Source organism: Gopherus evgoodei, chromosome 2, assembly GCF_007399415.2.
Source record: "Gopherus evgoodei ecotype Sinaloan lineage chromosome 2, rGopEvg1_v1.p, whole genome shotgun sequence".
In the NCBI taxonomy this organism is placed as follows: Eukaryota; Metazoa; Chordata; order Testudines; family Testudinidae; genus Gopherus; species Gopherus evgoodei.
Window position 1 is genome coordinate 213,132,172 of NC_044323.1, and position 11,722 is coordinate 213,143,893.

Below are 11,722 nucleotides of genomic sequence, written 5' to 3' on the forward strand. Positions count from 1 at the left end.
TTACAAAATCTGCTCTTTATGGCAATAGATGGAGTCTCCATGAGCCAGAGCTGATGTCAGTGAGGACATAGCAACAATGAATTCTCCCTTCAGAAAAGCACTGGGCCCATATAAGAGCGGAAAGAGGCCCTGAACTCTGTGGCAAGAGGAGCCACTACAGCACTGCTGCCCAACTCCTTATTTTCACCTGGCCTTGGGATTGCTATGGCCATTGTGTCTTGGGCATGACATGTGGCACACTCATATAGCAAGTTGTCTGGATGATGTAAATACACATCAGAGCACAGCAGGCAGGGCCCCACTTCTCCCTCTGCCACCTGTGCAATGACCAGGAATCTTGATGTCCCAGTGGGAGCCAATGTGCACCACAAATGGTACCTTGTAAAGCAGCCTGGAACATGTCTAGAAGTGTCCTTTACATCTGTTTTTTTACTTTGGGCCAGTAGAGACCATGCAGGGTAGCCTTTTCTGCCTACTTATGCTCCCTTGTGGAACAGATATGATCACCTTTCTGCAGCATGCCAGTACTTTGTGCGTCCAGTGTCCATGAGGAGCAACTGGGCTTACTTTCACGGGGACCATGACAGTGCTCTACATTTTGTTGCAGCTTATGCTCCTGGACAACACTTCCACTCTTTTGAAGTTCAGCCCACATCATAGGTGGACAGAGACTGACCCAGTCCTTTGTCTATTGTTATCCTGGTTATGATAAATTTTAAGCATAGCCGGTCAGTTATTGTGCTCACTTACACTCATACAGCCCAAGCAATATACTGGAACTGAAGAAATCATTCCTGTTTATCTGGTAACTGAGTGGGTGTGTTTTTGTGTAGATATGATAAATTCGTTAGTCTCTAAGGTGCCACAAGTACTTCTGTTCTTTTTGTGGATACAGACTAACACGGCTGCTACTTTGAAAACAGTGCAGTTTTATGAGCCTGTGCAGCAAAAACTGTACACAACACTGCAATTTCAAATCTTAGGGACATTTTTGTTTGGTTGATTTTGTTTATTAATGAGTGGAAATGAACAAAGTTTTCTCAGAAGGGCCGTAAAAATAAATATTGTGATAGTCTAATGTAGGGCCTTATCCTGCAGTCCTTGTGAAGGAAAATCTCCCATTGATTTCACTTGGAATTTTGCTTTTAGAAGGACTTCAGGATTGGGTCCTTAGAGTGACAATAACATGGACAGCAGTCTTGCCAGGCTAAAATATTGGCTTTCTTTTGGAAATTAATGACACATTAACCATAGATTTATGTTGGTATAATATAAAGGAGAGATTAGAATAAATGTAAACTTACACATTTGTAGTATAAGCAAAAGGATTAATTACATCAGCATTAAAAATATAATTTTACATAGTGGTAATGTCAATGAATCAACAGAATTCCGTTGTTGTTATATTCATGCTTATTTTTAAGTCAATCATTATTAAGACAAGATTACAGCAGGAAAGGAAACAATATAGTATTCAGAAGAAGACTATTCAGAGGAAGTGCTGTGGATAGGCGGACTCACAGGCGGGACACTGAGATTAGAAAATTAAGGGAACCCCCAATCTTTACAAAATCAGGTTTCGTGTAACAAAGAACTTTTGTAAGCGTGCTTTGAATAAATAACGGTTATCACTGAAGCTGAGCAAAGCCCCGGTAACACAACAGGACGCACATCATTTATCAGTACCAACTGGCTTATTATATCTCCAGCCATAAACCAGTAACACCTAGAATTGATATAGCACTTTAGATCTTTAAAGCACCGTATTAACTAAAGGGCAGCTCATGGCTCTTAGTTAATCCCTGCTCCTCCACCCCCAAATCTCCTCCATAGCCTCTTTGCATCACCACTGCCATCATTGGGGGAGCTAATAGACTGCATGTCGAGTATTCTCTCCATCACCACAATGCAGATTGGTAGGAAGTGGATTGAAAGAGGCAGGGAGTGGGTGAAAGCTTGACTCTGTCCCCTGGTATTTTGGCCCTCACAGCTGAGTTTGTGCATGGGGTTACTAATCCGCTATGGGTTTCCGGGCCAGTATTAATAGTTACAGAGGTCACTTCCCTCTGGAACAAGTGGGAGCAGGAAAGGAGTTCTGCCTCTCTTAGCAGGCAAGGTTACCTCACAAGATAAAATTGGCAGCAGATTTTTAGGCTTTAGTGTAAAAATATATATATAATGGTGTCTGTCTGTGGCTTATATTGTGGGGGAGAACTGTAAGCACAATGCCAGTTAGGCAGAGGATTCACTACAACTTTGGGATCCCACCCTGCCACTTCAAATTCCTTGATCTTCCTTCTCCAACTCTTCCAGCCTGACTCTCTTCAGTTTCTGCCTCTTGGACAGAGTCTCTCTCTCGCTCTGTGCCATGGCTGCTCTGAATTTGTCCCCAAAGACAGACACATGGTGTGGAATTCACATGGGTAACTTAGACTGAGCGTTGCAGTGCCCAACGTTTAGGTATCCTGCTGCCAAGTGGAATTCTCTACTCTGAATTAGGTGCCCAGGCTTCCTATGCAAGACATGGGGAGAGTTAGGTGCATAAAAAAGGGATTCATAAAAGCCAGCTCGCTGGGTAGAGAGCTATGTAAGCTAGCCAGTAGGAAACACCAAGGACAGGGAGTCACCTAAGCACTACCCCTCTGAGTGAGTGAGGTGCCCTAAGGCAGGTCAACTCTGTCTCCAGTGGTTAGAGCACATGGTCAGGATGTGGAAGACCTGGTTTCAGATCCCTGCCCGATGTGAAGCAGGGATTTGACCCCAGGCCTCTTACCTCCTTGATCTATGGCAAAGTTCCCATATTTTTTTGCTGCACCGACCTTTGGAGATTCATGCCCCATGCACACTCACCTCGGTACAGGGGAAAGGCCCAAAGGGGACAACTTGGATAGTGCTGAGTTCAGAGACACCCAGGAGGTCGGGGAGAGGGGGAAATCCCCATGTGACTAGTGAGCTCCAGGGTGCCTCCCCTGCTAGGGCCAAGGGGAGGGACCTGTGGGGAAAGGATGGATCCACTGGGGTCAATTCTGGGCAAGGGCTACTTAACCTAGAAGTAGCTTCTAAGCCCCATAGGGTGTGCGGGAGACCAGAGCCACTGGGTATGAGGGGATTCTAGTGCCTGGTCCTTCAGTGGGCAGCAGATCCAACCTCAGGCACCAGCCCTGCCTAGCCCTGCTCTCCATGGCAGCAGCAGAACTCCCTGGTCTCCCATCTCCACCTGGCAGTGCTACCACCTCCCTACCTAGGCCCTGCTCCCCCAGAGCAGTTCCTCCCTGCCTGGCCTGTCACCCCCTAATAGAGACCCCATATCCTCATGCCCTGACCCCTGCTTTCCCAGGAGAGCCCTCCCCTTGCAATTCCCCTCCCCCACACTCACAGCTGTGCTGTGCAGAGTGTCAGACCTGAGACCGCCCAGAATGCCCTGGAGGATGGGGGAGCAATCCTCAGGAAGCTCAATCCACAGGAAGATGCTGGATTCCGGGGACCAGCCTTTACTCACCCCCCTCAACCCCAGGGCACTCTCATCCTCCTGATAAACTCATCATGCTCCCACCCTGGGGTCACAACCCCACAGTTTGAAAACCTATGGTTTATGGAGTCAATCTTTCTCCTGCTAGCCCAAAGAATACTTCGTTATTTTATACTCAAGGAAACAGCTTCAACGGAATACCTCATAGCCCAATGGTTAGGGCATTCATATAGGAGATGAAAGACCTGGTTTCAAATCCCTGGTCTACATCAGGCAGTGGGGGCATTTGAACCCAGTCTCCCACATTCTGGGTGAGTCCTCTGACCAGGGGCAGCTCTAGGTATTTTGCCGCCCCAAGCACAGCAGGCAGGCTGCCTTCGGCGGCTTGCCTGCGGGAGGTCCCTGGTCCTGCAGATTCGGCGGCACGTCTGCGGGAGGTCCGCCAAAGCCACGGGACCAGCGGACCCTCCACAGGCATGCTGCCGAAGGCACCTGCCTGCTGCCCTCACAGCGACCGGCAGAGTGTCCCCCGTGGCTTGCCGCCCCAGGCACACTCTTGGCATGCTGGTGCCTGGAGCCGTCACTGCCTCTGACACTGGATCCTTCAGTATAAGTGTGGTGGCACCTCCATGTGTGTTGTCTATGGGGTCCAATCTGGTGCATGAGCTCTAAGATGGCCTCTGAGCATGTCTACCAGATCAAGCCCTGCAGTCAGATAAGTAGATGGCTGCTGGAGCGTAGGTGTGAGTTAGGCACAGAGCTGAGCTGCTCGGTGTGGTCAGGAATGAGGTGGCTCTGTGCATGCCCACCTGCAGAAGTTAGACCCTAGAGAACGTTACCAGTGGGAAATGTAGGCAGCTGGGGAATTTAGTCCCCCTTATGAATCTTACCTGTGGCTTCTCTCTGATTATGGAATCCTCAACTCAGGCCTGGATCCAGAGAACATGTTTTGGGGCCTGATCCTGGTTCCTTTGAAGTCAATGGCAAACTCCCATCAATGTGAATGGGAAACGGATTGGGCTCTTCAAAAATCCCTGGAGATTCCAATCTGGTTGGCATTTTCTATTTGTAAGGCAAGACTATGCTTCAGAAAGCTGCCCAGTTCTTCCTAACAAACTTCATGCAATTTTCTTCAAGAAGTTGCAGTTCAGTTGATTATCAATATTATCATCAAGCCTACAGCAATACAAGTTCAAACTGTTACATTTATTCATATGGGCCAGCTCCTCAGTTGGCGTGAATTGGATAGCACCATTGATTTCAATTGCACTGGCTATGTCCATCTACACCAGCAAAGAAATGGGTTCAAATAATTCACAATAATACATTTTCTTTGTGGAAGTTAGGGGACTAATAGCAGAGATGTTTAATCATGAGCAGACCTGTGTAACCTAATGATTCAGTCATGGCCATTTCACCGGCTAAAGATTATTTTCCATGTCTCATTTTGGGAACTCTCCAATTGAATTTGTCATTCCATTAACTAGAAGTGGTTTTTAAACTAAACTGCCCTGCCCATCCCCCTCCTCACACATCTTTTCTCCTCCCCCACTTTGTGCTGGCTCATTTTAGGAGCTGGACCCAGTCTGGGCCAGGCACTGATATGCAGCCTTCAAGCCGGAAGTGCCTCCGCATTCTCGGTATCTGAGGGAGCGTTAACAGATAAGCCACAAATGGGAACACAAAACAGATCTCTCTGCTCCACCCTTGTAGAATTGAATCAGGGAAAGAGTGAATTACTTTTTCCAGACAAGGAAAAAGCAGGTGAGGTTGTTTACCCCCGAAGGAATAATAGCATCAGGATAGGTGAATGGGAACCTGTCACACTAATTTCTAAGGGTACACAGTCTTTGCAAACGTGTTCAAATTTGAAAATATTGTTTTCCTGTAGTTTAAACTCTCCTCCCAGGGAGGGTCAATGTATTTTTAAAATGTCTTTCTGGTTAAAATGAACCTATGTTATATATTACAGATATAAAAGCCTCTTCCCAAAAGGTAGGCTGCTCTAAGACCATTAGAGGAGGACAAATAAATGGAAAGTCCTGGGGGAGGAGAGGAGACATCCATGGATGTGACAGCACACCGCCAAAGGAAAACATTATCTGTCTTTTAAATATTGAACTTATTTGTCCTTTATTTATCAGGGCAATGGGCTTCCACCCTGTGCTAGCTAAGTCTCCAGGCCATTTAACATTCTGTTGAGATTATAAGCAAAGAGGCCAATTAGACTGGTTGCTTTTTGTGATGTTGACTTCAAATTGGAGTGAGAGCATCAAACTTTTTTCAGATGGACCACTGACCAGGCATCAGTTAGTAAACTTTGATTGCTAATGACAGAACTGGATTTGAATTACTAACCTACAGGTGAAAGTTAATAAGTGGAGATATACCAATCTCCTAGTACTGGAAGGGACCTTGAAAGGTCATTGAGTCCAGCCTGCTGCCTTCACTAGCAGGACCAAGTACTGATTTGTCCCAGGCCCCTGGGTGGCCTCCTCAAGGATTGAGCTCACAACCCTGGGTTTAAGCAGGCTAATACTCAACCCACTGAGCTATCTCTCCCCCCCTTGAGGCTCTCTGATCCAAGTCTTGCCAGACTTACTCAGTTTTTTACTTAAGCAAAACTCACAAAGATTACAATATGGATTTTGACTGGGTTCAGTCAAATTAGTTATATCCCATAACCAATAACATAAGCTATCTGCTACCACAAGAGACTTGAAGTAAGAATGACCAGGTGGGTGAGGTAATATCTTTTATTGGACCAACTTCTGTTGGTGAGAGAGACAAGTTTTCATGGAACTTTTCTTCAGGTAAGTGGTGTGTAAGCTTAAAAGCTAGTCTCTTTCACCAACAGATTTTGATCCAATAAAAGGTTATTTCCCTCAGCCACCTTGTCTCTCTAATATCCTAGTAGCAACATGGCTACCCCAACACTGCAACAACAATTGAAGAAAGGATAGGAGCAGCCATGGTTGCTATCATTCATTCCTTGCATATCCAAAAGTCCTATTGAAATCAGTGGGATTTGCAATGTGGTATTTATTATTATGTGAAAACGAAGTGCAGCATTCAAACAAATTATTAGAGCTGATGGAAAATTTTCATACAAAACATTTTTTCCATCGGAAAATGGCGTTTCTTTGAGGTTGAAACTTTTCGAGGGAATGTGTCAATTTCAATGACATTTTGGTTAGAAAAAGAATTGTGAGGAAGCATGTTAATAATGTCCAAACATTTAATTTTGACATCTGAAATGGAAGCTTTATTGGTCTGAAATGATGTTTTGCTTAAAAAATGATCATATATTACAGTTTTTTTTAAAGAAAATGAAACATTTTGATTTAATCAAAATGAAATATTTTGATTGACCTGAAATGACTTTAAAAAAAATTTCAGTTCACAGAAAATTTCAAAATTTGGAGTTTTTTGTTTTGATTTTGAAATGTTGGAATTTTCCACTGAACAGAATTTCAGGTGTCTGATCAGCTCTGCAAATTATCTGTAAAATGTCTTTTCAGAGGGGCATGGGATTTTGATGTAACTAAAACATTGTGAAATGTTTGAATGATGCCAGGGTAAATGGACCTTTTAAGAATGAACTCAGTTTCAGGAGTAGCAATAAAGCTGCATCATGAAGTGCACTGTTTTTGATCAGATAACATTTATATCACCCTATAAATATTTATAACAGTCATGCAATTTTGTTTTACTGAATAGCATTATAATATGTAATAAATAAAACATAAAGATGGCAGGAGCAATAAGCATACTTTCTTGTGTTACCTGTATAACTAGTTGATGGTCAGAGTCAGATATTCTGAATTATTTTTTAATGGATACTTTCTGAAGTACTTCCAGAGACAATTCTTCTTCAGGTTATACTGATGGACCCCTCACTAACTTTCATGAGCTCAGCTGAGGGGGAAACTGGACCCCCAGTTTACCACAGGCAGAAAATATCAGCTGACCACAAATACCTCTTTCAGTGGAAAAAGAAATTTAACCTGGGACAAATTTGTCTCTACTGGTGGATCTTGCCACCTATCACCATGAAGACCCACAAAGCATTTTGGGAAGCTGCACTTGAACAAAAGTCCAGATTTCCATTAACATTTAGGCTAGTCTCTGCTTTTTATATATGAGAACTGCTGGTTTGGCGCCGCTCCAGGTGAAGATCAGAGAGATGGGCCTGAGGGAGGTTTTCCTTTTGTGTGAAATGATTGGATTAAATATATGTACTTTCCACTTAAATAATGGGCAGGCTATTTCCGCAGTCATACTGTCAGATATTCCCTTTTATAGGAATTTGGTCCAACAAGTATCCATTTACAAGTAAATTAAGATTTTAAAGTCATTTATCCAAGAGTTAATTTCTCATGAACTCAGCTCTTAAACATTCCTTTATTAGGTGAAATGTTGCCTCTTTCTGTCTGGCACTGAAGTTCTCCTTTTCAGCAGATCTCCTAGGCCGCATGGAAAAAGTGGATTGTTTTTATCTTTGCAACTCTTCATTTCTCTGTTAAAATAAATGGACTGACTATTATTAGATTTCAGAGTCACATCCACCAAACCTTCCCTGTGGTTTGTCTCACTGATTTAGATCTTTGTAGGTTGCAGTAGGTGTAACAAATCCATACTCACTGAGAACTTCATGATTCAAGCTCACCATAACCAATCCAAACTTTATGGTAATAGCAAGGATGGAGCTAAGACCCTCTTGGTTTGAAAGCATAGGCCTCTGCCACTTGAGATAAAAGTGAATCTGTGTTAGCTGTCAGGGGTATGGGGATGATGTCATACATTTGAGTGGTTCTGGCCAAGACTGAGAAGTGACTAATTATTTTGGCTACGTCTATTTTTGGGTGCTCACTTTCTGAGGCATCTAAAACAAGTCTGATTTTCAGAAAGTTTTGAAAACCCACTTTGTGAAAGTCAGGCCACTTAAGTTGTCTGAAGCTAGGTACCAAAAAATGTAGGCACCCAAATTCACTAGCCACTTTTGAAAATCTTGACCTGTGATTCCATCCAGTAAGGGGCACTGGTACACGCACACCCACGCACTAGCACATTACAATCTAATCATACTAATTTCCATTTCTTTCGGCTTGTCCAGCTCTCCCTTTTTCTGGTAGATTATTTCCATCTTTTGAAAGATAATCATGTAATATTCCCAAATCCTGATAGCTTTCGAGGTGGGATAATGCCAACAGAACGGTCCATTATATACTGGGGAGAATGTGCTGGTTGTCCAGATGGGGTTTTTTTTTCAATCAGAAGGTTTGAGGTACAAGAGTGGCAGAATAGGGTCAAATCCTGATCCTTCATATAAAGCCCTTGCAAACTGGCTCTGCTTGGAGTCTGGTGCACCCAGTGGACAATAACATTTCTGCAGCATTCTTGGCTTTAGAGGCATTGCACATAGAACACTTACTTCTAGTGGCTTTCATGGAGCTTTGGCTCCATTTTTCACAAAGGCAAATTCTTTTCAGCTCTCCAGACTCCTGATTTGTTTAATTGATAGGTCTGAGTTAAAGCACACTTACATTTTTTTTTTCCTGTTCTCCAGGCGGGTTCTTCAGTGATGTCTGGCCAAGGAGAGAGCACCAGCCCTGAAGGCAGCACACTCAAGTATTCAGGTCAAGAAGGGCTGTATACAGGAGTCAGCCTGACCTCCACAGCTGAAGTTACAGCATCCGTGAGACAGGATTCCTGGTGTGCCCTAGCTTTAGCATGATTCAGAGAAGATGAAGCTGGATACCTGCACTGGGCTGCAGCCTTTAGACGTCCACACTTGTTTTTGTTTTGTTCTGTTTTATCAGGCAGTCTGAGCAGCAGAGAGAGTGCTGGCTAGAACATTCCTCTGATGTTGTTTTTGTGCCTTAATGATAGAGGTGTTTTTTCCAAAGAGATTCTGCCTTAGCATCCAGCTCCTCATCTATGCAAGAAAAACCAGGGAAAATGAATCTCTCCCAGGGTAAAACGGATACAGCCAAAAAGAGCACCCTAGAGCTTTTGTTAGGTTCCAGAAATACATCTTCAAGAAATCCAGCAATGCTGCCTTTTTGATTGTATGTTTATTTTCATTCTCTCACCTCTCCAAAGAATTTGATTGGTGTAGTCATCTTTTGGGAGGGAGATAAGGGAAGCATTTGATGATAAGGGATAGTGAGATAAATTTAAGAAAGCGCTAATGTGTGTATTACTTGTGCCAATGCACACATCTTGAACTAAACCTTTGATGCCCTCTCACAGGGCAGTTCTCTTGATAGCACTGTCTGTATCCAGCATGCCTGCATTACTCTGTCATTTATCTGCATCAGAGTTCAAGTACACCCATGGAGGAAATCACAATGTTTGGTACAAGTCTCTCAAGGTCCAGTCGGTTAATGAGATCTTTTGTTTTAAAATATTTACTCACTTTGCAAGACTTGCGTTATAACTTTTAATGTACACTGTGACTGAGGTTTATGAAAGTTCATATTTTGTGACTGAACTCTATATAGTCAGTCAGAATTTGTAAACAGGGTAGCAATCAGATATTTTTCTTCCATATATAAAATAATTTTTTAAAAAAAAGAGTGCAATTTGCGTTGCAGCAATCAGTGTTAAATCATTTGCATAAATTTAACAACAGTTTTATATGAATGAATGAATGTAAACATTTTAACTTAATGGTACGTAATAATTTAAAAGAAAAAAGTTACCTAGGCATCCTTATGCTTGTTTTTTTATTGCAGCAAAAACATCCCACTTTCTGTATTCCAGTTGTTAAAACACAATTTTCAAGAACAAACCTTCTCTCAGGAAAAACACCCTTATCCATTTGCTCATAAGTTTCGTGCAGAAAAGCAAACGCATCCCCGGTGTTTTGCCATTGAATAAGTATGTGCTGGAAAGATACAAATTGCAATGAAACGTTACTACCTAACTGATACATATGTAAATACTCCATAAGATATTGAGGCATCTTTAAGATTTAGGATGCAATCTGTATAGTGTGACTGACCCATAGTTAGGTTGGTTTACATTGTTTTTTAAATGGGATGTCATTTGGAAAGTTGTTCTTTCATCAGTGCTTTACAAATAAAAGGGTATTTCTTTTTCTGTACAATGAGACTTCTCCTTTGTTTCACACTGGTATGTTACAAAATATTTAGTGGTATTTAAAGTTATAGAAATGTGTATGACGCAGCTGCAGTGTTTGAAGAACACAATGATGTCTTCATATTTAGCTGTTTAATCTAACTGTCTAATCATTCTTTCTCTGTATCTTATGTATATAATATATAATTTTTCTATAGCTCCTATCACTGTATTACCCAATAGCATATAAAAACAGGGAGATACACCCGATGACAAATGTGTAAGATTGAACACCTGCCCCCCTCCTCAAGTTTTTATTACTACTCTCTTGCTTATATCACATCTCAAGATAGTGATGACATTCTTTCCATAAGTGGCCTGATTCTCCCTTGCACACTTAAAAATCCTAGTGATGTCACCTGGAGTTTCAGGGGTATGAAGACTACAGGACTGGGCCCAAAAATTGCTTATGAAAGAAAGAGCTACTATTTCATATGACTTCCAGTAATATTAACAGTAGTGTGGGACAGGGAAGCAGGAGCTCCTGAATGGTAGTCGTAGCTCTGGTATCAATAAGCTGTACAATCTTGGATAATTCTCAGCCGCTGGCCCAGACTTTCATTTGGCCTGAATTGGCATAACTCCACTGACATCAATGAAGGCTATGCTAGTTTGCACCAGCTGAAAATCTGCATCTCTGTTTTTCCATGGCACATAAAATGGGGTTAATAAAGTTTCTCTTCCTAGCTCACAGGGATGCTGTGAGGATTGATGAGTGAATTAGTTGATGTTGGTACAATGAGTTGATAGTGAAAGCACTATACAAGTTCTAAGTAAGCAGAAAGGGCTGTCTCGTAGGATTCAGGGTTGAGAAAGCAAAGGGAATTGCATATGGAGAAGAGGGTTTTTAACGTGAACTCTTTATTGGTTGAAATGCTGTCACAACATCATAAATGGGCTATGTCTCCCTTTATTCCATAGTGGAAAAAGCATCATTTATGAAACATTTTGATTCCCTGGAGCAACAGTTGCATGAACACATCCCTTTCTCCTTCCAAGATAGGTAGATAGAATAGAGTACCATGTAGTTTGCTCTGTGTGTATGTGTGTGTCTTTAGGGTGAGACAATACAAACCAGGTTTTGTGTTAACACAATAGTGCGGTTTT

At 42.4% G+C, this 11,722-nt stretch overlaps 1 protein-coding gene across 4 annotated transcripts in view; it reads left to right on the forward strand.

Moving 5' to 3' along the window:
* GATA6 (GATA binding protein 6) overlaps positions 1 to 10,584 on the forward strand; it is a 29,086-nt gene extending 18,502 nt beyond the window's left edge. For all 4 annotated transcript variants that reach the window (XM_030552903.1, XM_030552906.1, XM_030552905.1 and 1 more), the window contains exon 7: positions 9,039 to 10,584. In XM_030552903.1, the coding sequence (XP_030408763.1) occupies positions 9,039 to 9,206 (168 nt within the window). In that variant the 3' untranslated portion in view covers positions 9,207 to 10,584. The remainder of the gene's footprint in view (positions 1 to 9,038) is intronic.
* Positions 10,585 to 11,722: the final 1,138 nt, after the last annotated feature.